Below are 14,618 nucleotides of genomic sequence, written 5' to 3'. Positions count from 1 at the left end.
ACTAACGTTGCTTCTCTGGTTCTTGTCAGAGCGTCGTTGGTCATGTTCGGCAGTTAAAAATAAGCAAGCCCCTGTATTGCTATCCGCTCTAAGAAGCTACATCGGTCACTGAGACAAAAGACTAAAAGAGTTACTCTTGGAAGCCAAAGAAGGCGGATATTACAATAACCAGAATTTTGTTAGATAAAACCCTTTGCAAACCTGCACTGACTGCAGTTATTTTAAATACGAGCAAGGCATGTGCAAGGCCTCTGCATATCGAACGTCTTCAATCAATTCACGAATTCTTGCATTTTCCTCAAAATGGAATAGCCTCAGATGCAAAGGACAAACGTATAAAGGTCAGTTCATTTTTCTTAAGGATAGGAAGGAAGGAAAGCCTATACGGGAAAAATTGGGAAAATTTATCTACCTGAGCCTAACTTAGTCCAGTGTAAGACATCATAATACTATTTAAAACACAAAATACATGGGCAGATAGACGGAAATTTTTATTTCCAAAATTTCTCGACAACATTTGCTGAGTAATACTATTTCGGCATATAAGATGAAAAAATGTAGATCGAATGGACAAACACCCTCGAATACCTTTCGTACAAAAAGTAAATTTTAACGTGAAAAAGATGCCTATTGTTTTCTTTTTATACTATTTGTTATATAAGGGTAAACATCCGAAAGAACTTGAGATAGACCTATCTTTTATTGCAGCGATCAGAATCATTTTGTGAATCAATCTAAGCGTGTCTGTCTCTCTGTCCGTCTGACGTTTTTCTGGTGCTCGTTTCGTAATTTTTGAGATATTTTTGTAGAAGAACTTCCTCGGCTTTGCATGGAAATAACGTAGATTTTTTGCCGTTTTATCAGGCAATTATAAGCAGAATTATGAACTATAATGTTACTTGCCTTAATTTACTTTAACTTTACTTCTTACATCATACGCTATGTAGGCTATGTTAATTTTGTACGGACGTAGCTAAGGGAGCTTAAGATGGACCCACCTTTTTTATTATACTAATCGTTTCAGAATCATTTCTCGAATCGATATAAGTCTGTCTGTCTGTCTGTCCGATATCGGTCCACTTTTTCGACCAATCTCTCAATATAAAAAAAATTGCAATTTTCAATACTTTTCGACAAAACTCTGTGTGTAATAATATTTCATTATTCTACATTAGTATGAAAAATATGGTTCGGTTGGTGTAGTTTTTTAAACCACCTCTCATATAACCGTTGCTACAAAAACGGAGTCATGGTGAAAATTGATTAGTAAGAGTAAATTGACAAAGAAATCAACTTCTCCGAGTTTGAACCACGCATATAAGGATTCTCAAGAAATGCAAACCTTATACGCATACAAAAAGACCTAATTTTTAAGGTTTTATGATGAAAGTTTGTTCATGATAGTAATTTTAAACAAAACTTAGGTGGCCCAGATTTGCACCACTTGGGTCTATTTCATAGACTTCATTACATATAAGATTTCTCATGTACAGTAAACTTGATGAAAATTGGTTGATAGCAGTAAAATAAAGACAAACTTAACATTGGGAAGTCTGGATCGCGTAGATCTATTTTTAACATCTATAAAGGTTATGAAGAGTTATGAAAAGCAGGCTCTTGTATGAAGAGAAAGTACATTTTCGTGTTTCCTATCACAAAAACTGAAAAATAGTAAGTAAATTAAGTTTCCTGAATTTGGACGACCTTATATTATGTTTTGGGCATCCTCCAATATGCGGTTTTTGTTGAAAAGTACACTTTTGCATGAAAATAATGTGTAATCTTTGATGTGTCATTACCCAAACTAGCGAATAATTATGCTAGGAGAATCGATGTAAGGTATTTAAATATCGGCCTTATATCGACTATAATGTTCCTACCTGTTTTAAACGAAATTCCACATTATTTTAACGTTAAGAAAAACATGGATGCATCTTCACCTATATCCTTAATTATTTATAAGTGTAAGCTCAATAAATGAAACGAACGCATAAGTGCTGATTTTTTTTGGATTTCCATATATTTTTAAGATTTTTTTTAAATTTCGTATCGCATTGTCTGTTACATCAGCACATTTGGTGTTGGATATACTGTTGACGTAGGCATTTTCTAACTTGGTAACACTATTTTTTCTATTTTGTTTTGCTACCTTGTAGCGTATGTGGAGTAAAAAGTGAAAGATCTTCAAGCCTTTCCTTATTTCTTATTATATTTCAGTTGTAGTTAAGAAAATCCTGGTTAAAATTCATTAAAAAAAGAAGAAAAAAATGAGCGGAGCTAATCGTGAAGCAATACAAATGCAAATCCATCAAGATTGGGCTAATCGTGAATATATTGAAGTGATTACAGCCAGTATAAAACGTATCACGGATTTTCTGAACTCTTTTGATATGTCATGCCGTTCCCGACTGGCCGTTTTAAATGAGAAATTAACAACTTTGGAAAGACGTATCGATTATTTGGAGGCATGTGTTACTACCGGTGAAACTTTAACATAGAAAAGAATTATATTAATTGTCTGTTAAATTCTTAAACGCATACACACAACTATCCAAATCGCACTTTTGTTTCGATGATGATTTCATTCGCATGGATTTATATAGTAAATATAATCGTATTTAATAATGTAAAGTTGAAATAGTATTATTTTAAAATGTTTTGCTAAATGTATTATAACAAAATAAAAATACAAAATAATTTGTAACGTGTTAGTTGAGTTTTAAAGCCTAATAAGAAGAATATATCGGCAAAAAACCTAATAAGTAAACGAAACGAAGTGAAAACACTATAGCGTGACAAGGCCCACTATTAAATACCCTATACCACTTTGCAGTTATTCATATAATGACTTTTTGAAATAAGAACCCGTACGGCAAGTAGTCGAAGAAGTGATCCGATCTAAATCATTTTCAAAAGCTTTCGTACTTGAGCCAAATCAATTTCGTTAAAATATCTCAAAACTTGCGACCTGTATGTTGAAAACAGGAAAAATGATTGACGAACAAGCAATCGATTTAATAATAAAAGTCCTTCTGGGCATTGCACGTATTATCGCAAACGTAATAAATGCTTGTAAAACAAGTGGTCTAGGATATAAAGATTATGAATATAGCAAGTAAAGTCAGTATAAATAACTTATCGATTTGAGCATAACGTCAGATAAGTTCTGCTGCTTAAATAGCCGTCGATATAGACCGTTATTGAAAAGTGAAAAGCAATCGCTTGCTAATCTGTTTTGGAAATGCTTGCCGTAAAGCAATTTCTTCTCAGGATGTAAAGGAAAAGATAAATTATTCGGGTCTTTTAATACAGTGAGGTCGATTTAAATTATTTGCTTATCAAAAAGAAAGAAAAAAGAAGACGAAAATTGGACGATTCTTCGCACTAAAAATATTTGAAAATTTGCAATTTACAGGGCGAGTTGGCATCTTCAAGTTAAAGAATGGATTCACAATCATATCCTGATATGTTTCTTAAACGATATTTAAAGTGTTGATCTATTTACTCAGCAAAAGGGCGTAACAGATAATCTCAGATTTGATTAACTCTTAGCGTTATTTTGTTTCATAACTTTTTCTCATCATCATCATCATCTGATCGAGTTTTTGTAACCGAAAGCGAACCCGGATCATACACAACAACAATTTAACGAAAAATAATTCTTTTCGAATTTTTTTTCTAAATTTGTAAAATTGTTTTTAAAAACCTTATACTCACAAACACGTTGAAACTGGCCTAAATCAGTTAGCCAGGTTATTTTTGAAAGTGTAAGGCGGTGGGCTCTAAAACACAAAATATGTCAATTGAGAATTAAACGCATATTGAAAACACGAAACTTTCTGAAATCTGACCCACCATCAAGGGAGTGATTATTGCCGCCTTACGTTTGTATGTTGTAAACGAAGCATCCTCTTCTCTACATCTATCTTAGCTTCTTACTTTCCTCTCTCTGTTTGCAAAGGTTTTTTCTTTCTTTTGCATTGGTTTTTGTTGCAAAGTTTCATTCACATGCGGTTTTAGAAGTAACGGCTGGCTTTACTTTTACGTAATGCTCAAAAGTCGGAGAAATAGTATTCTCTATGAAGACCCATGTATTCTTAAAACTAAAGTTAGAACCAGAGAAAGCTAAAGCAGAATAATGCACAAGTTTGACTTTTTTTTGCAATCGCCTAAAGCAGCACATAAATGTTTCCCGGCTTATTTTTGTCGTCAATAGGGGTGATCCGACTGGTCCCGTGATATTGATACTCGAATGCATTAATTTAAATCCGTGCGTGCTTACAGTGGAATAAGACGGAGTGCATTGTGTATATGTATGTCGGACGATGCTGACACAGACAGACTAGCTCGGACACGGTTATACAGGTTAAAAATGTCTGTTGGGCCCATTATATCATTCCCATCTAAATTAGTTCTGTAGACTGCTGTTTAAGATTTTTGCTCATCTAACGGATTTCTTTTGCGATTACGTTCGTATTACAGAATTGTGAATTTCGGGATAGTATAGACATTATTTACACTTCTTAGAATATCTAGGCACAAATTCTTTATAGGAAATTATATGTGCAACGATTGTTCTGGTCTTGTCGGTTTGAATTGGACTCCATTGACATTACCTTTTACAAATATTCTGCTTATATAGAATTTTTCAAGCAAGTCACCAATATCTAAATTGTTTTTCGACAATCGCCAGCTGCGTGAGGTAGGTAAAGTGCTATGAATGTGTGCTCTTTTAGAACTTGTTCTCTTACAAAATTTACCAAATTTCATGCAAGCGCATTTTATCAATTGTGGAATTTTTGAAATAATACTTTCTGACAGACAAGTGAAATTTGCGGCCCGCCATCATTAGTAATGATAACAAATATTAGTATTGACACAAAAAGAACAGGTGGCTTTAATAGCCGCATTAAAGAGAAAATTAATGACAATTCTCTCTCTCTCTCTTACGTCAATCCCAACTATTTTCGCACTGTATTCAAAGCGTCGCGATCCACCGCGCACCATGCAGAGATCTAACATTTCAATTTGCAGTTATCGAGAAAAACTTAGAATAGGACCGAACTTGGAATTGTGATCGTTTAAACCTCTCTTCAACTCGGTTAACTAGCCCAGTGGACATCCTAAAAATTCTTCCAGAAGCCAACAAAAAAATACATTCCTCCTAAACCAGGCTAACGCACAACACTTACTTTCCTTTTTTGCCTATTTCCGTCAAAAATTTATATCTTGACTCGTTAATATTAAACCTACCATGCGCGGTCAAATGACCGTTTTTAAAATTTCCTTTAAAATCTCTTGCATACAACGTTACTGGATCATGATGTAGCTTATTGGCTTTTTCTAAAACATATATACAACCTATCTTTCAATATTTACAACTTTTTTTATTGTTTATTTTTCGAAAACAAATTATACCATGTCTAGTCTACCACGAACGGTCATTTGACCGTTTGAAAAATTTATGTTATTTACGACTATATTCTTCGATAATCGCATTCTTGCAATTGTTTTACGAGTCTACAATGTAATTGTAGACAATCCACAATCCAATCAATGTGTCTACATTGTAGACAAATGTGCGGTTAGAATAAATGCATGGCGTTTGTCGTTTCGTTGTTATTGAAACAAAGACCACAGCGTTTTTTGTACAACAGTACGGTCTTGCGATACGAACAGAGAGCATCAAAATTTCAGTGTGTAAGAGAAATTATAATTATATTGTAATAAAAATTATTACGAGTGATTATTATTAAGTGATAGTTTCGACAACAGAGTCAACAGAGCCAACAATATTTTGTGGTATTATTTACAATTGTTTTTTTTATTTCTGGTCTCAATGATTTTGCCCCGTTTGATTTATATTTTTATATTTTAGTTTATACTTTATCATTTGTGCATTCATCCCCCAAAATGTCAAGACATTCGAGGAATATCGATTTATTAGACATGATAAATAATATCGACGAGAATTGTTCGGAAGATGATCAAAAAGTTTACGATATTGATGATGATATTGCAGAAAATTATTGTGACTTATTTGACAGCGATACGGACGAAGAGAATATTTTGAATACACGAAGAGGACAAAAAAGAAAGACATTTATAGTTAGTTCCGAAAGTGAAAATGAGGAAGAGATTGAAACTGCTGTGGACGGAACTGTTTGGAAAAAAAGAAAAGAAGGGTCTAACAGTGGAAAAACATCGATTTATAATATTTTCGAGGAAGTATCAGGACCGACAGAATACGCTAAACGAAATATTATTAAGGGCAGAGTTAAATCAGCATTTTCTTTGATTATTGATCATAAAATTATTAAACATATAAGAGAATATACGAAATCAGAGGCATTTCGAGTGTTGAAAACGAGATGGAATTTATCTGTTGCAAAATTACATGCATTTATTGGACTTCTATATGCACGCGGCGCATATGGGGCTAAAAATATTAGTTTATCATATTTATGGAACACGAAATGGGGCTCGTCATTTTTCTCGTCAACTATGAGTCGAAATGACTTCGCAGAAATCATGAGATTCCAACGCTTACAAAACAATAAGTTCGCATTGATTTCTAAAGTTTGGTATAAATTTATCGAAAACAGTCAAAAGTGTTATAAACCAGGAGCGTATTTTGGTATAGATGAACAATTGTTTCCTACAAAAGCACGTTGTAGATTTACTCAATACATGCCCAAAAAACCGGACAAATTTGGCATAAAATTCTGGTTAGCTTCCGATTTAAGTAATAAATACATAGTAAACGGCTTTCCACATTTGGGAAAAGATGAAGGGAGAGAATCATCAATCCTACTTGGAGAGTTTGTAACTTTGAAATTAGCAGAGCCATATACGGGCCATGAGAGAAATATAACAGTTGACAATTTTTTTACAAGCGCGTCACTAGCAAGTAAACTTCTAACAAAGCGAACAACGCTTGTTGGAACTATCCGGAGAAATAAAATCGATGTAACCGATCGAATGGCCAGAAAATATAGTGTAAAATCTAAATGTCAAAGATGGCCTTTACAGGTATTTTTCAATATCTTAGATTTAGCCGGGATAGATGCTTGGATTTTATATAAAGAAACGACAGGTGAGGAAATATCGAGGCAAGAGTTTTTATTTCAATTGGCAGAAGAACTTGTGATCGAATATCAGAAAGAGAAACAGATAAGCCAACAATGCTCATCAAAAACAATAATAAATGCAAATACTGTTTCTTCTGAACGGAGATCTTGTCAAATAAGATATTGTAAAGTCAATAAAACAAATAAAATTTGTATAAAATGTAAAAAATACGTATGTGGAAAATGTGCAATACAAAATGTTGTAATTTGTAGAAAATGTGATGAAAATGCATAAAAGTAAATAAAACATACAACATCGAAAAGCGGGGAACGAGTTTTTATTGTAGCATCAGAAAAATATTTTGTTTACTATATACTTTACTAAGGTACATGTTTTTTTGAAGCGGTCATTTGACCGCTCATGATAGAATTAGGTATACATGAAATGTCGCTAGGTTTAGCGTTAAAAGAAAATCTAAAAACCGTTAACCCACCCTTCAGCAACTTAATACGGTGTCGTTTCTGTTCCAAGATTTCATTGGGAAGAGCTTTTACTTCTTATACTGTTTTGTGTAACATAGAGAGCAAACATTTGTAGCCATTGAAGACTCCGTGAACTGAATGTTGGCAGCACGTTGCGTGTATGCAAGAAAATGTCAATCAACCGTTTTTTCTCTCCTGACTTTTTAATAGTAAGAAAATTTTTCATTACATTTTCGTTTATTAACTTCGGCTTTAATTAGCTTAAGTATGCTCCGATTTCCATCATAAGCAAAGGTAGTCCAGAGTCGGGTTGTGCCTCAAAACGATGCTAAGTAATCTATAGAAACCGTTTACCCATCTCTTGCAAAGTCCGGAATCAGGTTACACCTCAAACCCATGCCAAGTAAGCCCATAAACACCTTTTAACCAACTCTTCCAAAGGTAGTCTGGAGTAAGGTTACATCTCAAAACCGTGTCAAGTAATCCATAAAAATCTTTTATCCATCTCTTCCAAAGATAGTCCGGACTCTGGTTACATCTGTAAACCATCTCTTCTAAAGGTAGTTCGGAGTAAAAACTCTTTATCCATTTCTTCCAAAGGTAGTCCGGAGTTAAGTTATACCTCAAAACCGTGCCAAGTAATCCATAAAAGTCTTTTATCCAACTCCTCCAAAAGTAATCCGGAGTGAGGTTATATCTGTAAACCGTGCCATGTAACTGAAAAACTTTTAGGCAATCATTTGCACATAGTTTAGATTAACAATTAATCTGTCCGTCCGACTTATAATAAATACTGCATCATTCATATTAAAAAAAGAAAAATGATAAAAAGAAATAATATTTTTGAAAATTTTTAAATATATTATAATAAAAGAAGTACCGAAGGTACCGAACTGTTTTCTTCGCGTTGCCATAGTTACCTCATCGATTCAATAGTGTCGAATCGGAGAGGAGATCCTGACAGGTCTTATTTTCGTCACCATGGCGATGCCATGTGCTATGGTGCATAAGTCACAATGATTTCATATCAAAATTGCAATTCAATGATGAATTTTACTGCGGATTTAGTAAATTAACACAAGACAAAATAATCGGTTCCCAAAGCAATATATAAGTTGCAGACGTGATATGTATTTAAAGAAATGTGTTATTATTAATTTTTTTTTTTTATAGTAGTCCACTCTTGACTACTTTGCGCCCAGCGAGCAAGCTTAAATTGATTCTGAATGGATTGGCATAATGAAAGGTGGGTCTATTCCAAATCCTTCTGGGTGTTGCACACATCTGTCCAAACTGACGTAGGGTATAAAAATGTAATGTTTATTAAGCCCAGTGGTCCACGTAGGAATATCAACTTCTTGCTTACTGGGTAAGATAAAAGCTTTTACAAAATTTTAGTCATTAGGAGGTTGCACCTTTTTTTTATTTATAAAAATCTTACAGAATAAACATACAACGTGTAAATATCTTTCCTTTACTTCTGCAATAAACATTACCACTTATATTGCTATATATATACTTAAAATATGAGAAGAATTAAACCTAATTTTAAATAAACTTCAAAACATTTTGATTTGATTTCATTTTGTAATTGTACCCAGAATTAAGTCGGTTTCATTAAGAGTTGAATGCGCGGTTTTGGTTGTAAAAAGAACTTGCTATTGTCAAATCTCAACGGTGCAATGGTATTTTGACATGGAGCAAATCTGTACATATTCAATAATGTCATCAAACCCACTAACAATTGCTGCATGGCAAAGTGTTGAGCTATACAAGAACGACTGCCCAAACCGAAGGGTAAAAATGCACATACTGGTCTAGTTTTCACTTTCGAGGAATGAAAATGCTCAGGATCGAATTGGTAAGGATTCTCATAATAATCGGGATCGTTGTGGATAGCAGCGACAGGTATGATTACATGATTGCCACGTTTCAATGCAAACACCGTATTTGGTAAATCGTAATCTTTGGTGGTCAAACGTAACAGGAAAGGATACGGCGGATATTTACGCAGGGTTTCTATAATAAGAAGAAAAAATTATGCGAATTAAATTTTAAATTGCAATTTAACTGAGACTGAACGGAATGTTACCATTTAGTAATTGTTTGAGATAAACAAGTTCATTTAACATTTCGTGCCGCATACAATTCTCATATTTCTTCAGCACTTTCCTCACTTCCTTTCGGGCTTTTTCTTGTAATTTCGGTTGGAAAGCTAACTCGTATAAGCAAAGTGCCACTATCGAATTGCAAGCTTCTAAACCAGCCCAAAGGAAACTAAAAGCTTGTCCAGCAATTTCATTATCATTCATTTTGCAAGGGAAACGATTTTCTGACCATATACGTAAAAAATCATATGGAACACTTTTCAATTTTGCACGTTCTTTCAATTTACCGCGCAGCATATTTAGACAATGTTGCGTAGATTCAGGTTGAAATAAACGATAGTTCATCCATCGAGCCCAATTCGGACAAATAAATGCTAAACTGTTTGGCATCCGGATATTGAGAAAATATCGACGACTCTTAATATTAATATAATTTAATGCGAATACACGGAAAGCAATATTTTCTTCAAAATCATCGCTCAAACCGTAAGCCAATGAACCGATAACATCCACATTAAATTGATCTATCAACCCGGATACGTCGGTCAGCGTTTCGCGACGAATTTCCTTTTTTAATGTTAACTCAAAGTTCTTACGCACTTTCATTAAAGCGGGATAGGTTTGTAGAATTACGTCTTTTAACCATAAATGCTTCGTTTTATCATGTAATTCTTTCCATGCCGTACCATCTAATTGAATAAGATTTTGTGTTAACGGATCTGTGCTTACATTATTGTATAAACCGCGATCTTGAAAATGATCAGCATTTACTACCAAAATTTGATGAATAGCATCAAGATCCAACATTAATACCATCGGTTTTAGCCAAGCGTAAAAACCGATAAATGGTGCTTGTCCACTATAGAGGGTGTAGAAACGTCGCAAAACATCAGCTATATGCAGTTTACTTCCAACACCTTTCATATGACCCCAAGGTATTGTGGGTTTAGCATGCAGAATACCACGATATTTCCAATAACTGAAAGCCGCTTTCACTATTAAATAGAGAATTGTTGTCGAACCCAAAAGGGTGAGCATTAAGAATTGTGGCAAATTCATTATTCGCCTCTTTTTGCAGTGCTGAATTATGTTGCCGCCTATTCGGTTAATAAGCAATTTTATAATCATTCGAACATCCGTTATGGGTTTTGTGAAGTGTTTCACTGTTTAAGCCTAGTCATGCTTCGACGCTTTCATTAAATATTCAAGCTTGTTTTTATTGTTCTCCACGCTCTAAGAATTTGCTCTGAAAGTAAAAGAAAAGAAAATAGTTTACAAATGTTTTAATATAATTTTTTTTAAATAGATCTAATAATAATGGAGTGATGGAAAAAAGAAACAAAAAAATGTACTCGAGATAATAAAAAAAATGAAATGATTAGTTATTTCAATGATTTTAATATTTTTTTAGATCTAAGTGAGATTATATTCGCATTATTATGCAATTTACAGATATGGTTGAGGTTATGTTCAGCATGTCATTTAAATTGGCTGCAACAAATACATTCTTTCTAGTTGAGAAGAACTTTAGCAATTGAATTTTTTTTTTTTTTTTTGGTAAAATGTTATTCACAATATAAGTCTGAAGCATACGATGTCTCGATGACCTACTGACAATGGCCATATAAGACTTCTTTTCGTGTTTATCTGTTCCCTCGACATTTGCTAGGTGTGACGAGTTTTATCGATTCATCTATAATATGATTAAAGGATGTAGAAGTGGAAATTTTTCTATTTTATTGCTTTTTAAAAAAATATAATTAGAGCGGTTACCTAAAGCAATAAACACTCAAGATATTTACTTGATCGATTTTTACTTTATCTGGAAAAGTTTCGAATCAATTTCACCACGGATTTAGGTTATTTCTAACAGAAATGGGTTTTTGTATTTATTAATGTATGAAGAAATTTCAGAAAATGTTTTCAAAAAGTTCGAAGCGTTTGGCAAAGAGATGAGTTTTCATCTTAAAATAGGCAAACAAAGATTGTAGAAGGAATTATCTATAAATTCATTGATATTTCGCCAGCGTATATAGCCTTTATCAATAAGTTCTTGAACAGATGTCGGTACTCCTGAGAAATGAGGGTCCTAAAAATTAAAAATAGAAAAATTAAAATAAGCAAAAATTTTTTTATTTTCACATTTTGTTTCAGCTCCGTACCACTATCAACAGGTAAGTGTTTTCTCGGTCTCTGTGCATTCCTGCAATACCCTTAGAAGAAGCATCCATATCGCCGCCCATCATAACGAAACCACCAATATCTTGAAAGTACTTCGCCAATGATTCGATATGATTTTCCAATTTCTCTAACTTAGTTACATGGATTATTTTGCTCGGCACATTATATAAAGCATCTATCACGTAGCAAACTTCGAGAGCACCAATCCAATCACGAGAATCTATAAATTTTTGGTTTTTATCTCCTAACATCACTAAGGTTTTTTGTATTTCTTCTATCGATGGTACATTTTCACTTTGTCCCTTTTTATTCAATATCCAAGAGCACATTGACTGCAATGAGCGATATGCACAACCCCAACCATGGTCTTGATAACCGTCACAACCGTAATGAAAATACTGAAAATCACCCAATGTCAAATACGTTTGTCCAATATTTTTCTTGTTGTTGTTGTTGTTATTGGGCTTGGGAACACATTTAATTATATCGTTAAGTAAAGGATATTCATATGATTTCGGTTTTATGGGAATTTTACTTATGTCACAATTTGATTGCTCTTGTCGTTGTAGTTGCTCCATTTAAATTGACATTCCTTGGCCCGTAATTTTAATCGATTTATTCATTTATTTAATACGACTTTGCTTGGCTTCACTAACTTTTTATGCCATTTTTGTTGTTTTTTTTTTTTTTCACATACACTTCGATCTCGGTATAAAGAGTATAAAGTGGGTATGTATTCGAATTTTTTTGCAAAAATTGCTTTATAATATTATTTATAAGTATTGCTTAAGAAACTGGTTTTACTATGATAACTACATTAGACCAATATACTTTTCTGGTCGTACAATATACTTTCTGGTCGTACACATTACGCACTATAAACATACAAATGCAACTTAAAAAAACTTATGGTTGCACATATTGGTATATGGAACAATAAACAAGACTTGAAATCATATTTTTATACACTTCTTAAAAACTTTATATATATTATTGAAATTTTGTCTTAGATGCATTAGACGATGGGATTCCGTTTTTTTTTTTTTTAATTTTCCATGCTTCCGTTTTTGTTTTACATTTCTCATGCATTTTGCTTTACACTGGAACATTAGTGTTGTAAAGAGGTCTTAAGTAAAGACCGCATGCATAGCAAAGTCAATCTCTCTAACAAGCAAAGTAACAATTCGTGTTCGTATACCCTACATTATGTATTAGACAGCTGCAAAAATTTTTATCACTTTTCCACTTGTACAAAGCATTAATTGTGGAAAATCAAAATAGTTTCTTTTATTTCCTATAATATTCGAAAGAACTCACGCAGCGATCCACCCAATGACCCATTTGCGCACCTCCTCAATATTGCGGACCCCTTGTGCCAACCGAACTTGAACTACTAGTAATCAGAAGGTGCCGTGTCTGGTTAGCACGCTGGGTGTGGCAGAAGTTCCCTTTCGAGCTACAACAGTGTATCCAGGAAAACAAGTGGCTAAAAAATAGCATCTCTTGTCAATTCGTATCGCTAATTTTAAACTAAATCGACAATTGGGATACGATGGTGCAGTATCACCATAACCCTCTGAATGTGTTTGGTGGGCTTCGGCAGCAGATTTCTTCAAACAAACAACAACAGCAATGAATTTGGAAGACGAATATTGAGCGCTCAATAACCATCGAATTCAACCGCTATTTACAGTGGCATTTATCATTTGCTTTTCAATTTTATCTACAGAAGTCGTTGACCAAAATTTTTGCAAACTCCTGCTCGTGGTATGGGGTGTTGTAGTGTATGCACGTTACGTTATACACTCAAAATAAAAAGAAAAGTAAACGCTACGCTACCGTACGCTTGCGAGCACGCTAAATTGCATTTTCGCCGAGAGCATGACACTATACCTGGCGGCCCATACAAGCTAAAATTCAAACCATCTAAAAAATAGTTATTTATGTGACCACCATCTAATTCGGCACTATGGCTAGCTATTCTTACCTGATTCTACTTACCCTTGGAATCAACATTATGAGATATTCTACCTGCTAGTGATTTTTCTTCATTCTTCACTTAGTTCTTTTTGGCTCGTTAGTATATCTGCAAAATACATTCCATTTAGGAGAAGCAAGGTCTTTAACATAAGCTTTCTATGCTAAGAGATCTTGCATATAGTATGTCGGTCGAGACTATATTTGAATTAACAGCGATTCAAATGAAGCACATATGATTGCACAGAGACGATACAAGTGGACATTGAAATTGATTCGTAGTATCCAAAGTAGATTGATCAGATGTAAGGAAATAATCCAAAAGTGACGAACTTTTATAACATTTGAAAATGTGTTGGTAGCATATTATGCGGTGAAGCCATATTTCTTTGATTATATAAAGAGCACATTTTCAACGCTTTTACCGGATCGTATACATCATCATTAAAGTACTCCACTACAATTATGTTACTGTGTCTCTCGAAAATATCACAAATCTTTGATTCAAGGATGTCAATGTTCCCTCTTGGTAAATAAACAACACCCACCACTGTCATTGCGTTGCTATTGTCCTCAATAGCAACCATTTCACATTCTCTACAACGTGAGCCTATCGATATAATTTTATGTTGAATATCCGTTGCCCAAACTGGACCCCAAAAACAAATATGCGCTTTGACAAACGCACATACAGATTGTTATAACACTAGCGGCAGCTTTATGAAAATGAAGATTACGCACAGTTCGCATCGAATCCACAGAGAATAAGCACGTATAACTCCCCAGTACGTAGCGATAC

At 33.9% G+C, this 14,618-nt stretch overlaps 3 protein-coding genes across 5 annotated transcripts; 1 reads left to right on the top strand and 2 right to left on the bottom strand.

Annotated features, from left to right (window-relative positions):
- The first annotated feature begins 2,174 nt into the window (after positions 1 to 2,174).
- LOC119638647 (probable protein BRICK1-B) lies at positions 2,175 to 2,667 on the top strand. Its single transcript, XM_038035549.1, has one exon. It carries the CDS (start codon positions 2,268 to 2,270, stop codon positions 2,496 to 2,498), a length of 231 nt encoding a protein of 76 aa, XP_037891477.1. The 5' UTR covers positions 2,175 to 2,267; the 3' UTR covers positions 2,499 to 2,667.
- Positions 2,668 to 8,972: 6,305 nt separating this feature from the next.
- Positions 8,973 to 14,011, bottom strand: LOC119638615 (probable cytochrome P450 6u1). Of its 3 annotated transcripts, XM_038035485.1 has the most exons (5): positions 13,830 to 14,011; positions 13,160 to 13,768; positions 12,378 to 13,061; positions 9,646 to 10,907; positions 8,973 to 9,572 (listed from the first exon to the last, which is right to left on the bottom strand). In XM_038035485.1, the coding sequence occupies exons 4-5, from the start codon at positions 10,787 to 10,789 to the stop codon at positions 9,157 to 9,159; spliced, it is 1,560 nt and encodes a 519-aa protein (XP_037891413.1). In that variant the 5' UTR covers positions 10,790 to 10,907; positions 12,378 to 13,061; positions 13,160 to 13,768; positions 13,830 to 14,011; the 3' UTR covers positions 8,973 to 9,156. The 3 variants fall into 3 exon arrangements, with proteins under 3 accessions (XP_037891413.1, XP_037891412.1, XP_037891414.1); XM_038035484.1 differs by having other exon boundaries at positions 12,378 to 13,768; XM_038035486.1 differs by lacking the exons at positions 12,378 to 13,061; positions 13,160 to 13,768; positions 13,830 to 14,011 and adding exons at positions 11,112 to 11,354; positions 11,435 to 11,626.
- On the bottom strand, positions 11,622 to 12,420 carry LOC119638593 (probable Ufm1-specific protease 1). Its single transcript, XM_038035459.1, has 2 exons — positions 11,824 to 12,420; positions 11,622 to 11,750 (listed from the first exon to the last, which is right to left on the bottom strand). The coding sequence occupies exons 1-2, from the start codon at positions 12,418 to 12,420 to the stop codon at positions 11,622 to 11,624; spliced, it is 726 nt and encodes a 241-aa protein (XP_037891387.1).
- Positions 14,012 to 14,618: the final 607 nt, after the last annotated feature.

This window comes from Glossina fuscipes, unplaced genomic scaffold, assembly GCF_014805625.2.
Source record: "Glossina fuscipes isolate IAEA_lab_2018 unplaced genomic scaffold, Yale_Gfus_2 91, whole genome shotgun sequence".
Lineage (NCBI taxonomy): Eukaryota > Metazoa > Arthropoda > Insecta > Diptera > Glossinidae > Glossina > Glossina fuscipes.
The sequence above is the reverse complement of the archived record's forward strand: the minus strand, read 5'-3'. Positions and strand labels throughout refer to the sequence as shown.

Coding starts and splice junctions, on each gene's coding strand:
- LOC119638647 (XM_038035549.1), top strand. CDS start 2,268: ATGAGCGGAGCTAATCGTGAAGCAATACAAATGCAAATCCATCAAGAT.
- LOC119638615 (XM_038035484.1), bottom strand. CDS start 10,789: ATGATTATAAAATTGCTTATTAACCGAATAGGCGGCAACATAATTCAG. Junction 9,573..9,645: donor TCTCAAACAATTACTAAATG/GTAACATTCCGT, acceptor TTCTTATTATAG/AAACCCTGCGTAAATATCCG.
- LOC119638593 (XM_038035459.1), bottom strand. CDS start 12,420: ATGGAGCAACTACAACGACAAGAGCAATCAAATTGTGACATAAGTAAA. Junction 11,751..11,823: donor ACACTTACCTGTTGATAGTG/GTACGGAGCTGA, acceptor TTTAATTTTTAG/GACCCTCATTTCTCAGGAGT.